The sequence below is a fragment of the Macaca fascicularis genome, chromosome 1, assembly GCF_037993035.2.
Source record: "Macaca fascicularis isolate 582-1 chromosome 1, T2T-MFA8v1.1".
In the NCBI taxonomy this organism is placed as follows: Eukaryota; Metazoa; Chordata; class Mammalia; order Primates; family Cercopithecidae; genus Macaca; species Macaca fascicularis.
The window spans coordinates 126,353,267-126,380,591 of NC_088375.1; the positions used below are offsets into that span (position 1 = coordinate 126,353,267).

General features: G+C 37.9%; 1 protein-coding gene across 3 annotated transcripts in view; it reads left to right on the forward strand.

The window, feature by feature from the left end:
- The window catches only part of LOC102144707 (mitochondrial adenyl nucleotide antiporter SLC25A24), a 54,687-nt gene that overhangs the window by 20,553 nt on the left and 6,809 nt on the right, over positions 1-27,325 (forward strand). The window contains exons 4-8 of one of the 3 annotated variants that reach the window (XM_005542537.4): positions 11,493-11,604; positions 13,917-14,075; positions 16,459-16,611; positions 20,153-20,260; positions 24,845-25,012. In XM_005542537.4, coding sequence (XP_005542594.3) covers positions 11,493-11,604; positions 13,917-14,075; positions 16,459-16,611; positions 20,153-20,260; positions 24,845-25,012 — 700 coding nt within the window. Of the gene's footprint in view, positions 1-11,492; positions 11,605-13,916; positions 14,076-14,640; positions 14,827-16,458; positions 16,612-20,152; positions 20,261-24,844; positions 25,013-27,325 lie in introns of those variants that run through there. The other 2 variants (XM_074000505.1, XM_074000507.1) reach the window with 2 other exon arrangements.

The following is a 27,325-nucleotide window of genomic DNA, read 5'->3' on the forward strand; positions in this document are numbered from 1 at the left end:
ACGGAGTCTCCTCTGTTGCCAGGCTGGAGTGCAGTGGCGGGGTCTCGGCTCACTGCAGCCTCCGCCTCCCAGTTCAAGTGATTCTCCTGCCTCAGCCTCCTGAGTAGCTGGGGCTACAGGCACCTGCCACCACTCCCAGCTAATTTTTGTATTTTTAGTAAAAACAGGGTTTCACCATGTTGGCCAGGATGGTCTTGATCTCTTGACTTAATGATCCACCCGCCTTGGCCTCCCAAAGTGCTGGGATTACAGACATGAGCCACCGCGCCTGGCCAATGTTTGGTATTTATCTTTAGGTGTACTGATGTTGGGTTCATATATATTTATAAAAAACAATAGCTACGTAATTTATTAAGGGATATGCAATGTAAAATATATAAATTGTGACATTGAAAATTCAAAATGGGAGAACTGGAGTAAAAGTGCCTTCATATAACTTATTGTTATATTCTCTTATTGAATTGACCCTTGTATCATTATATAGGATCTTTGTTTCTCCTTTACACTTTCTGACTTAAAGTTTGTTTAATATGATATAAGTATACTCCTGCTCTCTTTTGGTTTCTGTTTCCATGGAATATCTTTTTCCATTCCTTCACCATCAGTCTGTGTGTGTATTTACAGATGAAATGAGTCTGTCATGGGCAGCATATAGTTGGATCTAGTTTTATTTATCCACTCAGACACTATGTTTTTTGATTGGATAATTTAATCCATTCATGTTCAAGGTAATTATTGATAAGTAAGGACTTTGTACTGCCATTTTGCTTATTGTTTCATGGTTCTTTTGTAGATCCTTTATTCTTTTCTTCCTCTCTTGCTGTCTTTTTTTTGTGGTGAAGTGATTTTCTCTAGTGGTATGTTTTGATTTCTTGCTTTTTAGTTTTTGTGTGTCTCCTATTGGTTTTTGATTTGTGGTTACCAAAAAACATCTTAAGAGTTATAATAGTTTATTTTAGCTTGACAACTTCATTTTTATTGCAAAAACCCTCCAAAACAAACAAACAAACAAAATCTACACTTTTACTTAATCCCTTAACATTTTGAATTTTTGATGTCACAGTTCACATTTTTTCATATTGTGTATCCCTTAACAAATTATTTTAGCTATTATTACTTTTAATAGTTTTCTCTTTTATCTTTCCTACTACAGATATAAGTGATTTGCATACCATCATTACAGTATTATTTTTAATTTACCTGTGTACTTTCTTTTAGCAGTCAGTTTTATACTTTAAGATGTTTTTGTGTTACTCATTAGCATATTTTTCTTTCAGCTTGAGGAACTCCTTTTACATTTCTTATAAAATAGGTGTGGTCATGATTAACTCCCTCAGCTATTGTTTGTCTGGGAAAGTATCTCTCCATTTCTGAAGGACACTTTGCTGGGTACATTACTTTTGGTTGGTATTTTTCTCCTTGAACACTTTGAATATATCATCCCTTTCTCTCCTGACTTGGTAGGTCTCTGCTGACAAGTCTGTTGCCAACCATATTGGGACTCTCTTATATGTTATTTGCTTCTTATCTCTTGCTGTTTTCAGGATCCTCTCGTTTTTAATTTTGATAGTTTGATTGTAATATGTCTTGAGGTAGTCTTGTTTGGACTGAATCTGATTAGAGACCCTTGACTTTTTCTGTATGTAGAGATTTACATCTTTCTTCAGGTTTGGAAAATTTTCTGTTACTGTTTCTTTAATTAAGCTTTTTACCCCCTTTATCTTCCTTTTCTCCTTCTTTAACTCCTGTGACTCAAAACTTTGCTCTTTTGATGCTGTTCCATAAATCTTGTAAGCTTTCTTCATTCATTTTCTTTTTTCTTTTTTTTTTTTTTTTCTTGAGACGGAGTCTCGCTCTGTCGCCCAGGCTGGAGTCCAGTGGCCAGATCTCAGCTCACTGCAAGCTCCGCCTCCCGGGTTTACGCCATTCTCCTGCCTCAGCCTCCCGAGTAGCTGGGACTACAGGCGCCCGCCACCTCGCCCAGCTAGTTTTTTGTATTTTTTAGTAGAGACGGGGTTTCACCGGGTTAGCCAGGATGGTCTCGATCTCCTGACCTCGTGATCCACCCGTCTCGGCCTCCCAAAGTGCTGGGATTACAGGCTTGAGCCACCGTGCCCAGCCTCTTCATTCATTTTCATTCTTTTTTCTCCTCTGTGTATTTTCCAATAACCTGTCTTTGAGTTCATAGTTTCTTTCTTCTTCTTGACTACTTCTGCAGTTGATGCTCCCATATTGCATTTTAATTTTGTTCATTGTATTTTTCAGCCCCATGATTTCTGTTTGGTGTTTTTCTTTTATTATTTCAGTCTCTTTATTACCTTTCTAATTGTGGTCACTGATTATTTTCCTAATTTCATTGCATTGTTTCTTTGTGTTTTCTTGAAGTTTGCTGAGCTTTCCTAAAACAGTTATTTTGAATTCTTTGTAAGTTCATACATCTCTGTTTCTTTAGGGATGGTCACTGGTATTGTTTCATAAGTGATGTCATTTGTTCCTGATTGTTGTCGATGGTTGTGGCCCTGTGTTTATGTCTGTGCATTAGAAGAAGTAGGCGCTTATTTCAGTCTTTGCAGACTGGCTTTGTCTGAGAATGCCCTTCAACAGTTAGCCTGTCTAGAGATTCTTTAATATTTAATTAAATATCTTTAATATTTTGAAGAACTTTCAAACTGTTTCTAAAGTGTCTACACCATTTTATAATCTCAGCAGCAATGAAAGAAGGTTTCAGTTTCTCCACAGCCATATCAATACTCATTACTGTCTGTCGTTTGATTTTTTGATTTTTATTTTTTGTGAGACAGGGTCTTGCTCTGTCATCCCATCATCCCATTTGGAGTGCAATGGCACAATCATGGCTCATTGCAGCCTCAACTTCCCTGGCTTAGTTAATCCTCTCACTTCCTGAGTACCTGGGACCACAGGCATGTACCACAATGCCTGGCTACTTTTTATGTTTTTTTGTAGAGATGTGGTTTTGCCATGTTGCCTAGTGTATTAGTCCATTCTCATGCTGCTATAAAGAACTGCCTGAGACTGGGTAATTTATAAAGGAAAGAGGTTTAATTGACTCATAATTTTGCTTGACTGGGGAGCCCTCAGGAAACTTACAAGCATTGGTGGAAGGGGAAGCAAACACGTCCTTCTTCACATGATGGCGGGAAGAGCAGTGCCTAGCAAAGAGGGAAAAAAACCCCTTATAAAATAATCAGATCTCGGCTGGGTGCGGTGGCTCAAGCCTGTAATCCCAGCACTTTGGGAGGCCGAGGTGGGCGGATCACAAGGTCAGGAGATCGAGACCACCCTGGCTAACACAGTGAAACCCCGTCTCTACTAAAAATACAAAAAATTAGCTGGGCGTGGTGGCGGGCACCTGTAGTCCCAGCTACTCAGGAGACTGAGGCAGGAGAATGGTGTGAACCCAGGAGGCGGAGGTTGCAGTGAGCCGAGATCGTGCCACTGCACTCCAGCCTGGGTGATAGAGCCAGACTTTGTCTCAAAAAATAAAATAAAATAAAATAATCAGATCTCATGAGAACTTACTCACTATCATGAGAACATCAGAATGAGGGTAACCTCCCCCATGACTCAATTACCTCCCACTGGGTCCCTCCCATGACATATGGGGATTATTGGAACTATAATTCAAGATGAGACTTGGGTGAGGGCACAGCCAAACCATATCATTTTGCCCCGGTCCCTCCCAAATCTCATGTTCTCACATTACAAAACACAGTCATGCCTCCCTACAGTCCCCCAGCTCATTCCAGCATTAACCTAAAAGTCCAAGGCCTCATTGGAGACAAGGCAGGTCCCTTCTGCCTATGAGCCTGTAAAATCAAAAGCAAGGTAGTTATTATACACAATGGGGGTACAGGCATTGATTAAATACACCTGTTCCAAATGGGAAAAATTGGCCAAAATGAAGGGGCTACAGGCCCCAAGTAAGTCCAAAATCTAGTGGGGTAGTCAAATCTTAAATCTCCAAAATGATCTCCTTTGACTCCATGTCACACATCCAGCTCATGCTAATGCAAGAAGTGGGCTCCCATGGCCTTCAGCATCTCTACTCCTGTGGCTTTGTAGGGTACAGACCCCCTTCTGGCTCTCTTCACAGGCTGGCATTGAGTGTCTGTGGCTTTTCCAGGTGAATGGTGCAGACTGTCGGTGGATCTACTATTCTGGGTTCTGGAGGATGGTGGCCCTCTTTTCACAGCTCCTCTAGGCTGTGCTCCAGTGGGGACTCTGTGTGAAAGCTCCAACCCCACATTTCCCTTCTGCACTGTCCTAGCAGAGGTTCTCCTTGAGGGCTCCACCCCTGCACAAACTTCTGTCTGGACATCCAGGCATTGCCATACATCCTCTGAAATCTAGGCAGAGGATCTCAAACCTTAGTTCTTCTGTGTACCTGCAGACTCAACACCTTGTAGAAGCTGCCAAGGCTTGGAGCTTGCAGCTTCTGAAGCCATTACCTGAGCTGTACGTTGGCTTCTTTTAGCCACGGCTGGGATGCAGGGCACCAAGTCCTGAGATTGCACAAATCAGCAAGGCCCTGGGCCTGGCCCATGAAACCATTTTTTCCTCCTGGGCCTCTGGGCCTATGATGGGAGGGCCTTCCCTAAAGACCTCTGAAGTGCCCTGGAGGCATTTTCCCCATTGTCTTAGTGATTAACATTTCACTCTTTGTTACTTATACAGATTTCTGCAGCTGGCTTGAATTTTTTCCTCAGAAAATAGATTTTTATTTTCTGTCACATCATCAGGGTGCAAATTTGCCAAACTTTTATCCTCTGCTCCCTGTTGAATGCCTTGCCACTTAGAAATTTCTTCTGCCTGATACCCCAAATCATCTCTGTTAGGTTCAAAGTTCCACAGATCTCTAGAGCAGGGGCAAAAAGCCACCAGTCTCTTTGCTAAAGCATAACAAGAGTCACCTTTGCTGCAGTTCCCAACAAGTTCCTCATCTCCCTCTGAGACCACCTCAGCTTGGACTTCATTGCCCATATTACTATCAGCATTTTGGTCAAAGCAATTCAACAAGTCTCTGGGAAGTTGCAAACTTTCCAACATCTTTCTGCCTTCTGAGCCCTCCAAATCTCTAAGAAGTTCCAAACTTTCCCAGTCTTCTTCTGAACCCTCCTAACTGTTCCAACCTCTGCCTGTTACCCAGTTCCAAAGTCACTTCCACATTTTTGGGTACCCTTTTAGCAGCACCCCACTCCTGCTACCAATTTACTGTATTAGTCGATTCTCATGCTGCTATAAAGAACTGCCTGAGAATGGGTAATTTATAAAGGAAAGACGTTTAATTGACTCACAGTTTCGCATGGCTGGGGAGGCCTCAGGTAACTTACAGTCATAGCAGAAGGGGAAGCAAACATGTCCTTCTCATGGTGGCAGGAAGAAGAAGTGCTGAGCAAAGAGGGAAAAACCCCTATAAAACCATCATCTCTCATGAGAACTCACTCACTATCACGAGAACAGCAGCATGGGGTTAACCACTCCCCATAATTAAATTACCTCCCACCAGCTCTCTCCCACAACACATGGAAATTATGGGAACTACAATTCAAGATGGGTGGGAACATAGCCAAACCATATCATCTAGGCTGGTATTGAAATCCTGGGCTCAAGCAATCCACCCACCTTGGCCTACCAAAGTGCTGGGATTACAGGCATGAGCCACCATATCTGAACTGTCTTTTGATTTCTTTCGATTTTAACAATCCATTGGTTCTGCTTCTCTAGATAACCCTGACTAATATATAATTGGTATGAAGTGATATCTCATTGTGGCTTTGATTTATATTTCTTTCATGGCTGGTGACTTTTTTTGTACTTTTGGGATATTATTATTATTATTATTATTACTAGTGTTTGTACTTCTTCAGTAAAAATGTTAAAAACACTTTTTAAAGGCAGAATGTGACCAGAGTTTCCTATAGTTATATAACCATCATGGACCTTCCCTCAAGTGCTTAGCCATTAGTGTTACTCATGTCACTCCAAATGTCAGCTTGTTTTCTTCCATTTCACTGTCTCTTTGTGTCCCAAACCTGAATTCATGGGAAAAACATCTAAATAGTGCTTAATATGGTTTGGGTATTTGTCCCCTCCAAATCTCATGTTGAAATGTGACCTTCAGTGGTGGAAGTAGGGACTAATTTGGTCACGAGAGTGGATCCTTCATTAATGGCTTGGTGATAAGTGAACTCTATTAGTTCATGAGGGCTGCTTGTTTTATGAGCCTGGCACCTCATTTCTCTTGTCCTTCTCTCACCATCTGACACACTTGCTCACCTTTTTCCTTCAGTCATGAGTAAAAGCTTCCTGAGGTCTCACCAGAAACTGAGCAGATGTTGGTGCCATGCTTGTACAGTCTGTAGAACTGTGAGCCACATAAGCCTCATTTCTTTATAACTTCCTGAGTCTCAGGTGTTCGTTTAAAATAACGCAAAACAGATTAACAGTGCTGATTGAAACAGCTGTGACTGGGTCATCACAGTGTGAGAGAGGAGTCACTGGGTTGAAATATAGCTTCCTACTTACACCTGTTCAGTAGAAGCTATAGATATGAAGTAGCTAAAGCAGGCATTCCCTCTGAAACGGGTTTCACATACATCATAATTATCTTCTGCTCTCATTTTTCTTTTAGGCTTTCATCTCCATCTCATTTCCCATTTCCTCTCATTTTCATATCTTTAGGTTTCTTTCTCCACAATTATTCAGAACCTTGGAACCCTTCACTCCAGTTATTCTTTGTCTGTTCAACTTGTTTCTCTGCTTCATGGCTCTTATGGTTTGTAATCATTGACTTATTTGTGTATCTCAATGGTTGGGAGTACAGTTTGGAATTAAAATGCCTGGGTTGAAACTCTTAATTGTACTCTACTTACTAGCCTTGTGACTGTAACAAAATCCTTAACCTCTCTTTGTCTGTAAAATGGAGAGTATAGTAAATACATGGGCTTGTTTTAAGGATTAAATGAGTTAACATGGTAAGTACTTAGAACAATGCCTGGCAAATGCTCAATGAATATTGGGTATTGCTTGCTTTTGTTTAGTGCTCGTTGTTCCCACTGAGGGCACAGACCATGTGTATCTGGTTAACAGTTCTATGTCTACCATATTACAATAATGGACTCTCAGAAAATACTGAAGAATATGTTAAAGAATGAGTAGAATTATGCTACTGAAAAGGGTGAGTTGAAGGTAGGTAGGGGAAAGGGCACATACAGTCCTGGAAGCAGCATATATGGGGAATGGGTCACACAATGTTTCTTGGTACTCTCTAGACCATAGTGGGCCACCTCTTAGCTAGTGGTCTATGGATTATTTCAGTAGTCTGTTGGAAACAGCCATGGATGTGATAATAATGACCCATTTGTGAGTTTTAAGAAAAAGGACAACTACAATACTAGATAATAGTGTGTAAGTTAAGAGGGGAGGGGATGATTTATTTTAAACTGTTCTAAAATTGTTACCTTATTTAGGATGGTGGGGTCAAACATTAAGTTTAGACTTTGTTATATGTATGTGGTACAATTTCAAGGTAAATGATTGAAACTACAGTAGTTGAGTATATAACTTCAAAACCAGGGAGGAAAGAAATGGAATAAGAAAATAAATACAAAAACATAAGATTCAAACAATCCAATGAAGGGGAGAGAGGAGAGGGAAAAACATAGAAAGAAAGAGATAATTAGAAAGCAATAGGTAAGATATGAGAAATAAATTCAAGCGCAGTAAAACTCCACTAAAATGTGCCCTGCAATAATGTTGGGGCATGATTTCCCTTCATTTCCATTCTCAAATGGGGCAGGCTAAATAAAGTTCTTACCCTGTTTCCATGGGGGTTTGAGGTGGGCGACTAGTAAGTTAGAAGATAATCACCTTTTGATCAGTTAGAACTTTCCAATTAATAAAAATTAATGTACATTTTGTCAGAAGGTAGAGATTGTAAGATGAAAGAACAAGCAAAATAAAGTCCTACTAACCAAAAAAAGAAGCTGGGGTAGCTATGTTAATATCAGCTATGGGATAGCTATGTTAATATCAACTAATTTAATATTAATTATTATTAATAATCTATTCATAATAGATTATATAGTAAAAACATTAGTAAAAATAGAATGTCACCACATTTTAAAATTCAGTATAAGGATATAAAATTTTTAAGCTGGTTGATAAAATTCTGGGGATAAATTGGCAAATCCATCACAGTGGTGAGAGATTTTAACACAGTTCTTCCTGTATTTGGTAGGTCAAGCAGAGAAAAACTTTAGTGAAGACAAAACATTTTAAATACATAAGCTTGATTTAATGGGCATGTAATAGGACCTTGCATCAAAAAATTAGAAGAAATATTTTTTCTTAGGTGCATATGGAACATGTATAAAAATTGATTTCACAGTAGGCGGTAAAGCCAGGTTCAACACATTTCAAAGAACTGGTATCACAAGAACTACTTTCTCTGACCACTGTGCATTAAAGTAGAAGTCAGTTACAGACATAAATTATAAAAATGCCAATATTTTAAAATGCAATATACACTTCTCAACTTATGGGTCAAAGGAAATCATAAGTGGAAATTCAAGGACACATTGACTTGAAAACATTAAAACTTATGGAATATTTCTAAGATGGCACTTGTAGGAATTTTATAGTCTGAAAGCTTTTATTAGAAAATAATTAAGTCTGAAAATTAATGTGCTAAGTTAGGGGAGAGAAACTGGAATAATCTCAAAGAAGGTAGGAGGAGGAGGTAATAAAGAATATGTAGCAAAGATGCAGTAACAGGATCAACAAAGCCAGAAGCTGTTTGTTGGAAAGATTGATGAAGAAAAAAGAGAAATGAGATGTAAGTAAATCATGTTCAGTTACAAAGAGACACATAAGAACTTTTAAAAAACTGATAAAATATTATGAATTATTAATGCCAATAAATTTGAAAACAGACAAAGTAGATGAATTTCTAGAAAAATAGAACTTACTGGGACTGAATCAAGAAGAAATAGCTGATAGTACCTAAGCAATTGAAGAGATTGGGTCAGTAATTTAAAATGTTCTCATAAACAAAACGTTAGCCCCAGATGGTTCTTGCAAATGATTAAAGAACAGATGTACAAACATTTCCAGAGTGTAGAAGTACACTATCCTATCCTTTCTAGATTGTTTAACACCACAAGCAGACAGTCTATGAAACAGGGAAATATAGGCCAAGATACCTATGACTTATATGTAAAATTTAAAGAAAATGTTAGCAAACTGAATCAGCTGTATTAAAAAATACACCACAATCAATGCATTTATAAGAGCAACTTAACGAAATTTATTAGAAGACATTAAAGAAGACTCAGTATAGAAAAGATGTACCTTCTCTCCAAATTGGTAATAGAGATTCAGTGCCATTGAAAAAAACCCACCTGGTTTTTTTTGAGGAACTTGTCAAGCTGAGTCTCAAATTTATATCAAAGAGCAAAGGCCTAAGAATATCCAGGACATCCATGAAGAACTGTAAGAAGCCAGGGGCCTGCCCTATCAGATACCAAGGGTTGTTACTAAGCCATAACCAAGTCAGTGCTATTTCTACAGAAACAGACAAGTTAACAAATGGAACATAATAGAGAGCCCAAAAACAGACCCATCCATATTTTGGATTTGTCACACGAAAGAAGTAGCTTCGCAAAACTTTGCAAAAAGGAGAGTGTATGCAATAGATGATGCTCGTGCTCGTGCTCATGCAGACAAAAAGAAAATTGGGACACCTGCCTCTTACTGTACACAAACATCAACCTAAACGTGAAAGTTAAACTATAACAGCTTGAGGTGGTGGGGAAGAAATATCTTTATCTCAGTGTAGGGAAGAATTTATTTTAAAAAGAAGACACAAAAAGCCATACACAGAAATGAAAAGACTGTATTCAACTACATTAAAAAGATTAAATTCAGCTGCATTAAAATCAAGAGCATCTGTACTTGGACAGCGTAGAGTGGAAAGACAAAGAGAAGGTATTTGCCAACTTATAACTTGAAGGATTAGAATGAACGATATAAAGAACTACATAAATAAGAAAAAGATATACAACCTGTTAGAAAAATGGGCAAAGACATGAACAGCATATTTCACATGGAAGAAACAGCAGTAGCAAATGAACATGGTAAGAGATGCGCGACATCTTTAGTGATTTGAAGGGAAATGCAAGTTATACGCACAGCAAGACTATCTTATCTAAGAAGTTTGTCAATACACTAAATGTTCTGTGGTTTTAAGCTACAGAGTTTGTAATTCATTTATTTATTCAATAAATACTTGGTGGCAGGCACTGTTTTAGAAACCTTGGTTATAACTTTGAATGAAATTAAAAAAAAATCCTTGCCTTGTGCAGGCTGCTTATGTGTGGGAGGTTGGGTGGTGGGGTCAGGCAACAAACAATTACATTAAAATAGAAAATAGTGATATAAATAAAGCTATAAATATTGCTACCCAGAGTAATACTATAAACATAAGTAGTGACTAGGACTCTCATGCAGATATACCTCTGTGCTGGGACAAGTGAAAGTTTAAGTGTAATTTCCCATGTGCAGGTCAAAATGAAAAAATGACACTAGAAAACACAATAATGAGTATCTGAAAATTGCATTTTATTTGACTGCTATCCTTTTGCATCATTTTCATACTAATTATAGAATAAAATTTGTAGGGTGCACCAAAGCTTTTTTTTTTTAAAAAAAAAAATCCATTAATTCAGTAAATAAATGAGTACCTTCTTTGTGCCAGCCACTGTAAGAGGTGGCCCAAAGAAGGGAATAAAACAGTCAAAATCCTGGCACATTTGGAATTTCTCTTAGGAGAAAACAGATACAAATGGCATTAATTGCCAAGAAACTTGTAAAACAAGCCAAATATTAATGATAAATATTTAAGACTACAATATGTTAATTTTAAGATTGAAAATGAGGTGCCAGGATTTCTTAAGACGCAAAGGCACAGTCACTGAGAGTTTGATTTTTTACAATCACTGTTAATTTTTTAATTTTTCTAACTTGGAGGAAATTGATAACATGTTTTGAGTATATTTCAAAACTACATTCAAATGTTGCAATAGAACATTAAGAATTATCTTCATGATTCACTAAGTGCGTGAAAAAATGGATAGTGAATCTATTCATTACCATCTTTCAATATTTTATCTTTCAGTTTTTGTGTTTTGTAGCTCATTGGCAGAGTTTGACAGAGTGCTGAAAAGTAGTCTTTGGTGAGCTGGCTGTAATTTTGGGACCCATTTTTATGTAGATAATTAAAACTATCTAACAGGACCATAAAATGCTTGCTGCCATTTCCAACAACCTATGTTTGTGGATGGGGTTTTTTAATTTAAAAAGAATTATTATGTTAGAAAAGAAACTGTCATTCTGTAAAGTGGCTAGTATTGTTAGTTTTATGTATCAATTTAGTTTTGTTCTTTGATCTTTTTTTTTTTTTTTAATTTCAGCATTGATGCTGATGGGACAATGACCGTGGACTGGAATGAATGGAGAGACTACTTCTTATTTAATCCTGTTACAGACATTGAGGAAATTATCCGTTTCTGGAAACATTCTACAGTAAGTGTACTTTATGTATTTATACTTATTTGGAGCTATAAACCATAGGTACAGTTATCAACCAAGAACACTCTGTAACACTTATGGGCCAGGATGCCTGAGTCCCAGTAGCTCCTTAACCTGTAGAGTTCTATTTATTCTATTAGGCATAGATTTATAGAGTTATTAAAACAAAAACAAAAACAAAAACAAAAACCCAAGACTGCATAAATGTCCATTCTGAAAACTTGGAAGAAATACCACCTTGATGAATAAGCTGTCCAGCTTTTATCGGCATTTATGTATTCTGCCATAGGGAAGTGTAAAAGTTGTAGCCTTTTCTTTTACTTTTTTTTTTTTTTTTTTTTTTTGAGAGGGAGTCTCCCTCTGTCGCCCAGGTTGGTGCAGTGGCGCGATCTCAGCTCACTGCAAGCTCCGCCTCCCGGGTTCACGCCATTCTCCTGCCTCAGTCTCCCGAGTAGCTGGGATTACAGGCGCCGGCCACCTCGCCCGGCTAAGTTTTTGTATTTTTTAGTAGAGATGGGATTTCACCTTGTTAACCAGGATGGTCGCGATCTCCTGACCTCGTGATCCGCCCGCCTCGGCCTCCCAAAGTGCTAGGATTACAGGCGTATCCAAATAATCTCAGCACCTCATGGTTGCTAAGGATCTGTGTCCTTGTTTGGTCAGATTTGCTTAGATTTATCTCTGGTTTAAGGCACTTACAATATTCATTAAAGGCATTAAAGGTTACAGAATCTTTTTGCTTCATCTGCTTAGCATTTCATACCAGTTTGTTTTCCACAAAGCTTTCAAATTTTGATTGTTTCATTAATATTCTGCATACTGATGTAAACCAAGTTCTATTATTATGCAATCTGCTCCTGAAACTATTGGGAACTCTCTGAAGGAGTGTTTTTTTTTTTTTTTTTTTTTTTTTTTTTTTTTTTTGAGACTTAGTCTCACTCTGCCGCCCAGGCTGGAGTGCAGTGGCGCGATCTCGGCTCACTGCAACCTCCGCCTCCTGGATTCACGCCGTTCTCGTGCCTTCAGCCTCCTGAGTAGCTGGGACTACAGGCGCCCGCCACCTCGCCTGGGTAATTTTTTGTATTTTTAGTACAGACGGGGTTTCAGCATGTTAGCCAGGATGGTCTCCATTTCCTGACCTCGTGATCCACCCGCCTCAGCCTCCCAAAGTGTTGGGATTACAGGCGGAGCCACCGGGCCCAGCCTTTTTCTTTTTTCTTAGTGGGCTTGTCTTCTACGCACTTAAGATTTTACTAAATTAAATATGCATTAAATGAAGTCAGGAGTTCACACTGCCACTAGTAACAATGCCTAAGCTTACATAAAGCATTATAAAATTGTTGGCGATTAGTGCCTTCTCAGCTGTATAAAATAATATACTAGTAGTTCAGTTGCCTAGATAAATTTTACACTATGTGAAGTTTTATTTACATAATTCTTACTGTATTTTTTAAGGTAGTTGATAACAGGTGAGACTGCAATCATATCTCCATTTTATTGATGGTAGAATGAAGGAAGAGAGGGTTACTACCATAGGATAATAGGATAGCTCCTTCCCCTGGCACTCTTGCTTGTAAAAAAAATTTTATGCCAAAACAATTTAGATAATAGAATTGTAAAAATAATATTATAGAATTGTTTCTCTCAAGCTATGGTAATGTAGAATAGGTTGAAGGGGTGATGATTTGAAACAATACCTCTCCATTAGCTAAATTTTATATAGAATCTATTGCATGTTTTAAATGACAAGTCAGATTTATAAAAATATTTTTATAAACAGTAGAAAATGAGTTTAGGGGTATTCACATACACAATTTTAATTTTTATTTACATATTCAAAACATCATGGTATAAAGTGTAATGTGGATATAAATTTGAGATAAAGGAAGTATTGTTTAAGCACTGATGAACTAATTTCTTAAAAGATGTCATCACCAATTGGTTTTCTAGCCTTATGAAAAGTGGTTGCAGTAAAAAAGATTGACTATATCTGATAAAATGCTGCCCTTTCATTCTAACCTAGACCTAGAGAAGAAAAGATACTGTGAATCTATGATGAAAGAAAGTTGTAACTGTTGGTTTTGTATATTTGTAATTACTGTTTATTTTCATTTCTTGTGAACTGATACTGTACATTGTTCATTGTGAATAGAAGACATAATCTTTGTGCTCAAATTGGTTTAGTATAAATTCTAGGGAGTGAAGTTCATATTAACAGTAAAATAACATATGATTCTCTCTAAAACAGAAACGTCTTCTGGGATTATATATTTTTAACTAAGGGGATCTTTTTTTCATTTTAACAGGGAATTGACATAGGGGATAGCTTAACTATTCCAGATGAATTCACGGAAGATGAAAAAAAATCCGGACAATGGTGGAGGCAGCTTTTGGCAGGAGGCATTGCTGGTGCTGTCTCTCGAACAAGCACTGCCCCTTTGGACCGTCTGAAAATCATGATGCAGGTGAGCTTTATTATCGTGTGTCCAGGTTTGCCCTAAATATTCTAAAACAGTGAGAAATGTGGTGCTTTGAAAAAGAAGTTTTAAAATTTCTCAGTAATAATCTTTTATACCCTAAAAAATAAATCTATTTTGTTGCTGTTAACTCTGAATTCAGTCCATGTAAGTATGGCAGTGTACCAAACCTTAGATTGTTAGTACGTGTATGTAATGAACTTTTAATCTTTGGCATTCTATGACTATTCAAACGTTTAATTTAAATAATATCTCTAGCTATTCTTGTGGGGTCTCCTTATTTATAGTTTCCTTCCTTTTTATATACTTTATCAAAAGTAAAGTGTTTCTGAAATCTAGAATCTTAGACCAGCAATGTAATTTTAAAAATTGTTCTGGAGCTGAGGTTAGTCTGGCTTTATAGACTGATTTTGTTATTTACTAGCAGTGTAGCATTGGGCTGGCCAGAGTGGAAAGAGGGAAAGGAAAATAATTAATATGTAGTTGCTTATTGTGGTAAGCCAGTTAATGCTTGCAGCAGCCCAGTGAAGTAGGTATTTTATCATTTTTCCAGGGGGAATCTGAGGCCCAGAGAATTAACTTTTCCTTTACCACAAATGAGAGGGGAAATGGAGTATCTTTGCCTCCAGTGCTCTTGGTTCTCATGCTGCATGAAACCTCTGAGGTCTCATTTTCCTTCATTCTGGGATGGGGATAAGAATATCTAACAAGAATGGTTGTGAGAATCAAACAATATCAGGTATGTGAAAATGTCCGGTACACTGGAATAACCTATTGGAACATAGTAGTAGTTTACAAAATATTTTTAAAACTTTGTTATACTTATGGTCAGCAGCTTTTATATTTGTCCATAGATTTCTGGACAAAAAGATTTCTGACAGTATTTTAAACTAGCATTCCTTCAGAATGTACCCAAATCCCAAAATGTATTTAGGGGCAAAGCTAATGCTTTAAAGGAAAAGGAGAGGGGATTGGTGTGTGTTTTTCTTTAGGAACAGTAGTTAAGCTGACTTTTAGAGAACTTGAATAAGCATTTATTTTTTCCTTTGTCCTATTTTATTGTGAAGTTTATTTATTTAAAATAAAATGGATTTCTCTGGAATTTAGTTTCTGCAAATGTGAGGAGTTTTCACAGTCAACCTTCAGGTTCGATACTTCTCTAGAAATACTCACATAACTCACTGAAAGCTTATTATCCCTGGTTATGGTTTATTACAGGGAAAAAATACAGATGAAAATCAGTCAAGTAAGGAAGCTCATAGGGCAGAGCTTCTGTTATCCTCTCCCTGTGGAATCTCCGTGTCTTACTTTCCTGGCACTGTTGTGTGACACTAGGCACGGAATATTGCAGACCAACCAGGGAAGCTCACCTGAGCCTTTGGTGTGCAGAGTTCTTATTGGGCTCCATTTTCATACTGGCCATATGGCTGGCCTTCAGAATTTACCCGCTTCTGTGAGTGCGTGTGTGTGCATGTGAGTGTGTGTGTGTGTGTCTGTTTAGTGGTAATCACCCCTTTTATGTGAGCTGAAACAATCAGAAGAATGTCTGATTTGTTTAATTATTTTTGGTATATTGGATTTAATCAGTTTTTTCTGTAGGTGGTCATAAGGTATAGTATTTTTAAATGACTACCACATCTGTAGTATAAGCCAAGTAATTTATCAGTATTCACAGGATGGGTACATGTTGTAATGAATTTATTGCCTAGAGAGGCCTCAAATGCCAAAGAAGGTACAATTTTTATTTTTGGTTTCAGGCTGTATGTATACCCTGATATACACAATATCCAAACCATTTCAGACCCATTTACAGTTCATGTCTTACTACTTCTTGAGGACTACAGTAAGATACTACTCCCTGTCCTCAAGAATATAAACAGTATTACCTGTAGTATATATAATATAATATAATATAATATATTATATATATTAATATATAATATATTATATTATATTATATATATTATATATATAATATAATATAATATAATTACCTGCAGTATACTTTTTTATTTCTCTTTAACTGAGCTTGTTCATGTTTCAAAGGGTGTTCCATTGCCTGATACATAATTTAGTTAATATTATCTTATGAAGGTTGTTCATAATTTTAATATTCTTCTTCTCTCTCTGCTTTCTCACACCGAAGATACCAATTATTCTTAGTTTTAGAGTCAGAGACAGGTGTCTAAAATCATGGCAATACTCCCTCCCATCATTATGTATAATTTATTTTTTCAACCTTTCTATATTTTATTTTCAAATATATCTTCTTGCAGTTAGAAACAGTATTGAAAAAGATTGTATGGTTGCTTTAGAAAAAGTAACAGTAATATGCCAGCAGCATTTTATATCATTCTGCTTTTATTTTTAGGTTCATGGTTCAAAATCAGACAAAATGAACATATTTGGTGGCTTTCGACAGATGGTAAAAGAGGGAGGGATCCGCTCCCTTTGGAGGGGAAATGGTACAAACGTCATAAAAATTGCTCCTGAGACAGCTGTTAAGTTCTGGGCATATGAACAGGTAATTTTTTATCACCTATGGAATTTATTAACAAAGAGGAGTTAGTAAACGGATTGAATAAAGGTTAATGTATAATGCTTTTGGGATTCTTGTTTTAATATACAGTAATCTTTCACGTATACTCCATAAGAAATATCACTTATAGATTAGACTAAATAAAATCAGAGATTTCTCATGACCAAGTTACGGGATTCTTAATTCATCATATTATTTATAAAGAAAGTTTGTTTTTCTAAGTAGTTCTTAAAGGAAGGGTAGAATTTTAGTTTATTCATTCTGAATTCTGAGCAGAAGCAGCACACTAACGTAAGTTTTATGAAAGTGTCACAATCTAACCTGTGGAAGGAAAACTTACAAGTTGAAGTCCTTTGTGTAATTTGACATTGCTGTAAAACTGAGCTGAGTTTGGAGTGACAGCTCCATGAAGGCAGGGGCATGGCTTCTTCCCCATGTACTCCAGCACCTAGACAGAGCTTGGCATGTGATAAGTGCCAAGTGAGTGTTGAAAGAATGAATGACTGAACAAAGGCATTTACCTCTGAATCACTTCTCTGTTGACTTTTGTTAACTTGGATTTTTTGAGCTATTGCTTCAGCCTAACTCAATGTAAAGGGGAAGTACAGAGGTAAGTTTTAGAGTTTGGGTTCTCTTTATGGTCGTTGGCAGAACTGTCTAGTTGAGCAGCCACAGATTACTTTTTCCATTATTTATTCTATCGTTGTTTATCAAGGACTGTAAGGGCCTTGAAATTCAACTCCCCACCCCCATAGTTTTTGTATTATTCCATGTAGATGTTAGATTATTCTGGAGAGTGTTTTGTTCTTGAGCAACAGAATACTCTTGAGAAGATTATGGTATCCTTTTTCTTTGCCTGGGAAATAGAGAAGCAAAAAAAAAAAAAAAAAAAATTTAAAGAGAATCTAGTCTCCAGGATTTTAATGAGAACGTATCCTTGGGAAGGTTATTTTCCTTATGTGAAGGTTTGAAGATTCAAATCATGATTATTAAGGGCTAATGTTTGAGATACCCTTAGGTTATTCTGACTTCATACTTGGATTTTATGATAGGAAAGCCAGAGCCTAAAATAAACAAATACTCAATGCAGTTATTTTAGTATGCAAGAAGTTTAGTATTTTTGAAAGTCCATGGGTATTACAAACAAATATGCATATTTTACTTTATGTCATTTGTCAGATTCTTACCTTGGATACCACCAGCAGACATCCTCTGCTTCTGTCCACCCAAGCTCCTTCCTAAGACCTGTTTATAGTATTGTGATTTCTGCACACTAACTTTCTTAGACATCAAGAGAAAGCTGTCTACACAGTGTGGTGTAGTGTTCTTATGGGCTCTGGGCCTATGGTGCCGCTTTCTCCTGTCCTGCTGAAGGTCCATTCATCCCTCGGGGCTCTCTAAAAGCCACCTTCCTATGAGAAGCATGTCCTAAGCATCTCAACCAAAATCAGTTCCTCCCCTGTCTAGCCTCCCTCGAGTGCTGAATTGCAGAATATCCCATTTTTCATTGGATGATGGTAAACCCATTGTTTTCTCCGTGGGTTCTAAATTACTTCAGGGTAAATAGGCTGTATATATTCTCAAATTTCCCCGAGTATGTAACTAGCTCACTTTTAGATTCAGATAGGTTTTGTTCATTGACTAGCTAGTACTTTAGGAAACTAAGAAAAAGATCTTTTCAACCTGGTGTGTAGCTTTGTCAAACACATCATCAGTTTGGGGTAAAGCTGTGTTCTCTGTGGGTTGTCATTACGATAGTAGTGTAATTGTGTCATTGACAGGGTGGTAGTGTGGGATAGTGTTCTCATGGTTTCAGCTGCCATCTCTGTACTGACTGCATTCCACTCCAATATCTTTCTCTTTATCTCAACACCGTAGATCTACCTGTGTACTGTGTGTTTCAGCATCTCTGCTTGCATGGCCTAGGAGTGCCTCACACTCAACATATCCACCATGCATGTCATCTTTCTGCTACTCCGTCTCCTGACCCTGCTTCAGCAACACATACACACCCTTCCTCTTTCTATATGTCATATGGTGGGGAATGTCCTTTAGTACCTTACTCAGGAGTTAGTTCCTCCGGGAATGCTTCTGTTTTAATTTTCTTTTGTTATTTCACACTGAATTCTGATGTTCTCTGTACTTATCTTCTTGGTGAGACTGTGAGCTTCCTTAGGCAGTAGCTACTTGTATTCCTAGCACCTTGCCCAGTGCCAGGAAACTCTTATTAAGTGAATGAAAAGACAGAACTGCCGGACTGGAATTTGAGCTCAATTTGCCTCAATCTCAAGCCATTAAGATGAAGGGAAGCTGGGCATGGTGGCTCACGCCTCTAATCCCAGCACTTTGAGAGGTAGTTTGCTTGAGCCCAGGAGTTCAAGACCAGCCTGGGCAACATGGCAAAACCCCATTTCTACAAAAAATATAAAAATTAGTTGGGCTTGGGGTGTGTGCCTGTACTCTGGAGGCTGAGGTGGAAGGATCACTTGAGTTCGAGAGGCAGAGGTTGCAGTGAGCTGAGTTCACACCATTGCAGTGTAGCCTGAGTTCCAGCCCAGGTCTGCCTGACTCTCAATCGCATGATATTAATATCCTGACCAGTCACTATTTTGGCTGTATTGGGGTCATATTTCCACCTTTGGTCCAGTTAGCTATGTTGGGTCACTTTAGTACTGATAGCCAGGGAGATGCTGGGCTTGATAGGTTAGTATAATTCTATGTATTACCTGCAAAAACTGTTTTTATAAATTGTTGTGTTAATATTTGTCACCTATTTATTCGTTTTATTTGCACTGGTGGAAATAAACTCATCTTTTAAAAACTGTGGGGAAACTATCCAAACACTGTGAAAACTTGATTAACCTTGTATTTTCTGTACATCTGGGGAAGAATGCTGTTATGCTGTTTCAGCAAAGGAGCAACTTGGTCCAACCTGGGAGACATCTGTGTTCTGTAGAAATCTGACTTGAAAACCACTGTCCAGTAACTGCGTGTAGTAGCATTTAGGCCTTACTCTTCTGCTACGTATTATTAATGTAGTATATACATTTCGAGACACATCATCACATTTGTCAATTTATTGATTTCTAGGAGCTGATTTGTATTCTAGGATTGTCTAGTTGGCTTGGGCTGCCATAAAATATCACAGAGTGTGTGGAATCAACAGAGGAAATTCATTTCTCACAGTTTCGGAGGCTAGAATGCCTAAGATCAAGGGCCAAACCAGTTTGATTTCTAGTGAGGTTCTCTTTCCAGCTTATAGACAGCTGGTGTGTGCTCACATGGTCTTTTCTTGGTGCACATGTGAGGGGAGGGAGAGAGAGAGTGAGCCCTCTGGTGTCTGCTCTTACAAGAACACTGATCCTTTCATGAGGGCTCCATCCTCATGACCTCATAACCCTAATCCAGAAGCCTCATCTCCTAACACCATCACATGGGAGGTTAGGGCTTCAACATATGAGTTTGGTGGGGGCGCAGCTCAGTCCACGGCAGGTAGTAATGTGCATTTTAAAACTTATTTATACAGTACAAGAAGTTACTTACTGAAGAAGGACAAAAAATTGGAACATTTGAGAGATTTATTTCTGGTTCCATGGCTGGAGCAACTGCACAGACTTTTATATATCCAATGGAGGTGAGTACCATTGTGAAGTCTGACTGTGTGATGGTGTTCGTGTTGGTTGTCTATTGCTCTCTAACAAGTTATCTCCAAATCAACAGTTTAAAACAAGTATTTATCATCGCGGAGTTTCTATGGGTCAGGAATCTGGGAGCAGCTTAGCTGGGTGCCTCTGGCTCAGAGTTTTTCACAGCCCATAGTCAAGATGGTAGTCAGTGCTGCAGTCACCTGGAGGCTCGGCTGGGGGCGGATTCCAATCTCACTCATGTGGTTGCTGCCAGGCCTCACTGGCTATGGGCTGGAAACATCAGTTCCTTACCACATGAGCCTTTCTGTAGACTGCCTGAGTATCCTCAGAACACAGTAGCTGGCTTCTCTGTAGTCAGTGATCCAACAAAAAGAGAGAGAGAGAGAGTGCCCAAGACGAAAGCTGATATCTTTTGCCTTTTCTGCTGTATTCTGTTGATCATACAGACCAACCCTGGTAGAGTGTGGGAGGGGATGGTATAATGATGTGAATACCAGGATACAAATATCATTGGGGGTCACATTAGAGGCTGGCTGCCACTGTGTTGGTGAGAAATATAATTCTCACTCCTGTCCAAAGAGTTTCTGTGTGATAAATTTAGGAATGGAATCTCAGGATTTGATTATATGGTGGTATCCTAATTAGACATCCTTTCATTATTGCCTAGGTTGGCAAAACACAGACCTACGGGCTGTTTTGTACAGCCCGTGAGCTAAGAATGCTTTTTTACATTTTTAAAAAGTGTGCAACACAGGATAAAGCGAGAAAGATCTAAAATCGACACGCTAAAATCACAATTAAAAGAACTAGAGAAGCAAGAGCAAACAAATTCAAAAGATAGCAGAAGACAGGAAATAACTAAGATCAGAGCAGAACTGAAGGAGATAGAGACACGAAAAACCCTTCAAAAAATCAATTAATCCAGGAGCTGGTTTTATGAAAAGATTAACACAATAGATAGACCATTAGCCAAAATAATAAAGAAGAAAAGAGAGGAGAATCAAATGGACACAATAAAAATGATAAAGGGGATATCACCACTGATCCCATGGAAATACAAACTAACGTCAGAGAATACTATAAACACCTCTATGCAAATAAACTAGAAAATCTAGAAGAAATGGATAAATTCCTGGACACATACACCCTCCCAAGACTAAACCAGAAAGAAACAGAATCCCTGCATAGACCAATAACATGTTCTGAAATTGAGGCAGTAATTAATAGCCTACCAACCAAAAAGAGCCCAGGACCAGACACATTCACAGTCGAATTCTACCAGAGGTAGAAAGAGGAGCTGATACCATTCCTTCTGAAATTATTCCAAACAACAGAAAAAGAGGGACTTCTCCCTAACTCATTTGATGAGGGCAGCATCATTCTGATACCAAAACCTGGCAGAGACACAACAAAAAAAGAAATTTTCAGGCCAATATCCCTGATGAACATCAATGTGAAAATTCTCAATAAAATACCAGCAAACTGAATTTAGCAGCACATCAAAAAGCTTATTCATCACTATCAAGTCAGCTTCATCCCTGGGATGCAAGGATGGTTCAACATGCAAATCAATATAACAGAATTCATCAATAAACAGAACCAGTGACAAAAACCACATTATTATCTCAATAGATGCAGAAAAGGCCTTCAATAAAATTCAACACCCCTTCATGCTAAAAACTCTCAATAAACTAGGTGTTGATGGAATGTATAACAAAATAATAAGAGCTATTTATGACAAACCCACAGCCAATATCATACTGAATGGGCGAAAGCTGGAAGCATTCCCTTTGAAAACCAGCACAAGACAAGGATGCCCTCTCTCACTACTCCTATTCAACATAGTATTGGAAGTTCTGGCCAGGGCAATCAGGCAGGAGAAAGAAATAGAAGGTATTCAAATAGGAAGAGAGAAAGTCAAATTGTCTCTTTACAGATGACATCATTGTATATGTAGAAAACCTCCTCATCTCAGCCCCAAATCTCCTTAAGCTGATAAGCAACTTCAAGCAAAGTCTCACAGTACAGAATCAATGTGCAAAAATAACAAGCATTCCTATACACCAATGATAGACAAACAGCCAAATCACGAGTGAACTACCATTCACAATTGCTACAAAGAGAATAAAATACCTTGGAATACAACTTACAAGGGATGTGAAGCACCTGTTCAAGGAGAACTACAAACCAGTGCTCAAGGAAATAAGAGAGGACACAAACAAATGGAAAAACATTCCATGCTCATGGATAGGAAGAATCAATATCATGAAAATGGCCATACTGCCCAAAGACATTTATAGATTCAATGACATCCCTATCAAGCTAACATTGACTTTCTTCACAGAATTAGAAAAAACTACTTTAAATTTTATATGAAACCGAAAAAGAGCCCGTATAGCCAAGACAATCCTAAGCAGAAAGAATGAAGCTGGAGGCATCACGCTACCTGACTTCAAGCATACTACAAGGCTACAGTAACCAAAACAACATGGTACTGGTACCAAAACAGATGTATAGACCAATGGAACAGAACAGAGGCCTCAGAAATAATGTCACACATCTACAACCATCTGATCTTTGACAAAAACAATAGGGAAAGGATTCCTTATTTAATAAATGGTTTTGGGAAAACTGGCTAGCCATATGCAGAAAACTGAAACTGGACCCCTTCCTTACACCTTATACAAAAATTAACTCAAGATGGATTAAAGTCTTAAACATAAGACCTAAAACTATAAAAAACCCTAGAAAAAACCTAGGCAATACCATTCAGGACATAGGCATGGGCAAAGACTTTTTGACTAAATCACAAAAAGCAATGGCAACAGAAGCCAAAGTTGACAAATGGGATCTAATTAAACAAATATCTTGTGCACAGCAAAAGAAACTATCATCAGAGTGAACCAGCAACCTACAGAATGGGAGAAAAATTTTGCAATCTATCCATCTGACAGAGGGCTAATATCCAGAATCTATAAGGAACTTAAACAAATTTACAAGAAAAAAACAACCCCATCAAAAGTGGGTGAAGGATATGAACAGATACTTCTCATAAGAAGACCTCTATGCAGCCAACAAACATATGAGAAAAGGCTCATCATCCCTGGTTGTTAGATAAATGCAAATCAAAACCACAATGACATACCATCTCACACCAGTTAGTTAAAAAGTCAGGAAACAACAGATGCTGGCAAAGATGGGGAGAAATAGGAATGCTTTTACACTGTTGGTGGGAGTGTAAATTAGTTCAACCATTGTGGAAGACAGTGTGGTGATTCCTCAAGGATCTAGAACCAGAAATACCATTTGACCCAGCAATCCCATTACTGGTTATATATTCAAAGGATCATAAATTATTCTACTGTAAAGACGTGCACACGTATGTTTATTGCAGCACTATTCATGATAGCAAAGACTTGGAACCAACCCAAATGCCCATCAGTGATACACTAGATAAAGAAAATGTGGCACATATACCCCATGGAATACTATGCAGCCATAAAAAAAGGATGAGTTCATGGCCTTTGTAGGGACATGGATGAAGCTGGAAGCCATCATTCTCAGCAAACTAACACAGGAACAGAAATCCAAACACCACACGTACTCACTTTTAACTGGGAGCTGAACAATGAGAACACATGGACACAGGGAGGGGAACATCACACACTGGGGCCTGTTGGAAGTGGGGGCCTAGGGGAGGGATAGTATTAGGAGAAATACCTAATGTAGATGACGGGTTGATGGGTGCAGCAAACCACCATGGCACATGTATACCTATGTAACAAACCTGCACGTTCTGCACATGTATCCCAGAGCTTAAAGTATACTTTTTAGAAAGCAGGCAAAAACAAAAGAAAACAAAAAGAATGTACAACCGAGACCTAATATTTTAGGCTTGCAATGACAAATATTTTACTATTTAGTCTTTACAGGAAAAGTTTTCCAACTACTGCTTTATAGCAAAAAATAATATTGTAGATGTGGAATTTATTGATATAGCAGAGGGTTTTTTAGTAACTGATAAGACTTAAGCAAGATAAATACGATTTTCACCGATATGTGGTATGCATGCTAATATAGCTTTTTTCCCAAGCATCTTAATATGATTGTTTATATTATTCCACATACCTCTCAACAAAAATCTTAATACCTATTTTTCCCCTTATATCCTCCATATCAATTAATAGTATCACCTTCCCAACTCCCCACTGCCCCATCCTGTGTTCCAAGCTAGAAACACTGGGGTTATCCTTTATACTACCATTTCCCTCACCTTCCAGATGCAGGTGGTCACTGGTCAGTTTTGTTAAGGCATTAACAGATTATCTTGCCTCCATTTCCTTGGTCACTTCCTTCACCAGATCCTCCTTGCAGTCAACGGGTCTCTCTGGCTGTGGTCTTAGCCCCTCAATAGAGGTAATACATGAAGGAGAATGTATCAACAAACTGTACAGTCTTTTGAGTGACAATATGTGCTAGGTATTTGATCCGTGTAAAATTACTTCATTTGAATTCTGTGATGATAGAGTTAATATGAACAATAATATTTTGTTATTTTTTTTTATATCCAGGTTATGAAAACCAGGCTGGCTGTAGGCAAAACTGGGCAATACTCCGGAATATATGATTGTGCCAAGAAGATTTTGAAACATGAAGGCTTGGGAGCTTTTTACAAAGGTTATGTTCCCAATTTATTAGGTATCATACCTTATGCTGGCATAGATCTTGCTGTGTATGAGGTGAGTTTATAGAAATCTTTTGAATCTGAAAATGCAGTTAAATAGCTCTTGTTAGAATTGGACTTTATGTGAAGTAGACATATACCATAAAACAGTTTGTGACCAGAAGTAAATTCAAGTATATGTTATTTGAACTTTCAAGTAACTTGAGTGTGAATGTACATAGGGCCACTTTTGTATTAGATTTTCTTGGGAATTGCTTTTATTAATGAAGAGTAGATCCAAAGTTAGGTATAGTTGTTCACCTTAAAAGGTGGTTATAGAGATTGTTTTCAGGGAAGACAAAGCAAATAAATTCCTTTGTTTTGGATTTGCAAAAATCTGACACTAAGCCAAGTGATTAACGTGACTAACATGAGTAATACAGTTTCATTTCTTGTACTGAAGAATACAAATCTTGGATCAACCCTATAATCTAAATCATTTAATAATTTATGAATCTCACAAACATTTATTGAGCACACACTATACAAACCTCTGGGTTAGACACTGGATCTGGGGATTCAAAGGACTCAGTGTGTGCCTTGAAGAAACTGAAGGTCTGGTGGGGGAGACAAACAACTAAAACCTAGTGTGGTTAGCTGTGCTGTGGTAGACATGAGCCAGGGTGAATGTTAGGATGGGACCTAAGCTACAGCATAGAGGAAGAGTGTAATGTGTAATGAAAAGAAGACTGGACTTTTTTTTTAAGAGCTTTATTGAGATTTACTTCATATTCCTTACATTTCACTTATTTGAAGTATACAAGCAAATCATTTTTGGCCTCTTACATATTTTTTTTTTTTTTGAGACAGAGTCTCACTCTGTTGCCCAGGCTGAAGTGCAATGGCATGATCTCGGCTCACTGCAAGCTCCGCCTCCCGGGTTCACACCATTCTCCTGCCTCAGCTTCCCGACTAGCTGGGACTACAGGCGCCCACCACCACGCCCAGCCAGTTTTTTGTACTTTTAGTAGAGACGGAGTTTCACCACGTTAGCCAGGATGGTCTCAATCTCCTGACTTCGCGATCCGCCCGGCTTGGCCTCCCAAAGTGGTGGGATTACAGGCGTGAGCCACCGCACCTGGCTTCTTACATAATTTTTAAAAATTATGATAAAATATAAAATTTTACCATTTTACTCATTGTAAGTATACAATTCGGTGGCATTAATTGCATTCACAATATTGTGCAACCATCAACACTATCTGTTTCCAAATCCTTTTCCTCACTCCAAACAGAAACACCTTAAGCTTTAAGCAATAACTTCCTACCCTCCTTAACTCAAACCCTTGATAACCTCTAATCAGGTTTCTATGTCTAGGAATTCACCCATTCAAGATATCTTATAAGTAGAATCACACAGTATTTTTCTTTTTGTGTCTGATTTATTACTCTCAGCATAATGTCTTTAAGGTTTGTTCATGTTGTAGCATGTATCAGAGCCCTTCATTTCTTTTCATGGCTGAGTAATATTCCGTTATGTGTATATACCACATTTTGTTTAGTCCTTCATCTGTTGAAGAACATTTGGATTGTTTCTACTTTTTCAATATTGTGAATCATGCTGCAGTGAACATTGGCATCTGTGTATCTGTTCGAGTCTATGCCTTCAATTCCTTTGGGTATATATCTTGGAATGGAATTTCTGAGTCATGTGGTCATTCTGTGTTTAGCTTTTAGGAACTATCAGACTGTTTTCTACAGTGGCGGCACCATTTACATTCTCACCAGCAACATACAAAGGTTCCAGTTTTTCCACACCCTTATTAACACTTAATTTCCATTTTAAAAAAGCTTATTTTTATTGTAGCCATCCTCTTAGATGTGAGGTGGTATCATGGTTTAGGACTTTACTTCTTGTGCTGAGTTTTTAAAAAAATTATGATTAAAAACACATAACATAAAGTTTACAATTTTAACCATTTTTAGATATATGGTACAGTAAGTATTAGCTGTTTGTGGTTTGTTGTGCAACAGATCTGTAGAATTTTTTCACCTAGCAAAACTTAAACTCTATAGTCATTAAACAACAGCTCCCAATTTCCCCTTCACCCCAGCGCCGTGTAACCTACTTTCTCATTTTATGAGTTTGACTACATTAAATACCTTGTATAAGTGAAATCATGTGATATTTCTGTTTCTGTGACTGGCTTATTTCACGTAACATAATTTCCTCAAGATTCATCCATGTGATAGCAATAGCATATGACAGGATTTTTTTTTTTTGTTTTTGAGGTTGAATAATATTTCATTGGGTGTATATATATCACACTTTCTTTATCTGTTGATGGACATTTGGGTTGTTTCTACATCTTGGCTATTGTGAATAGTG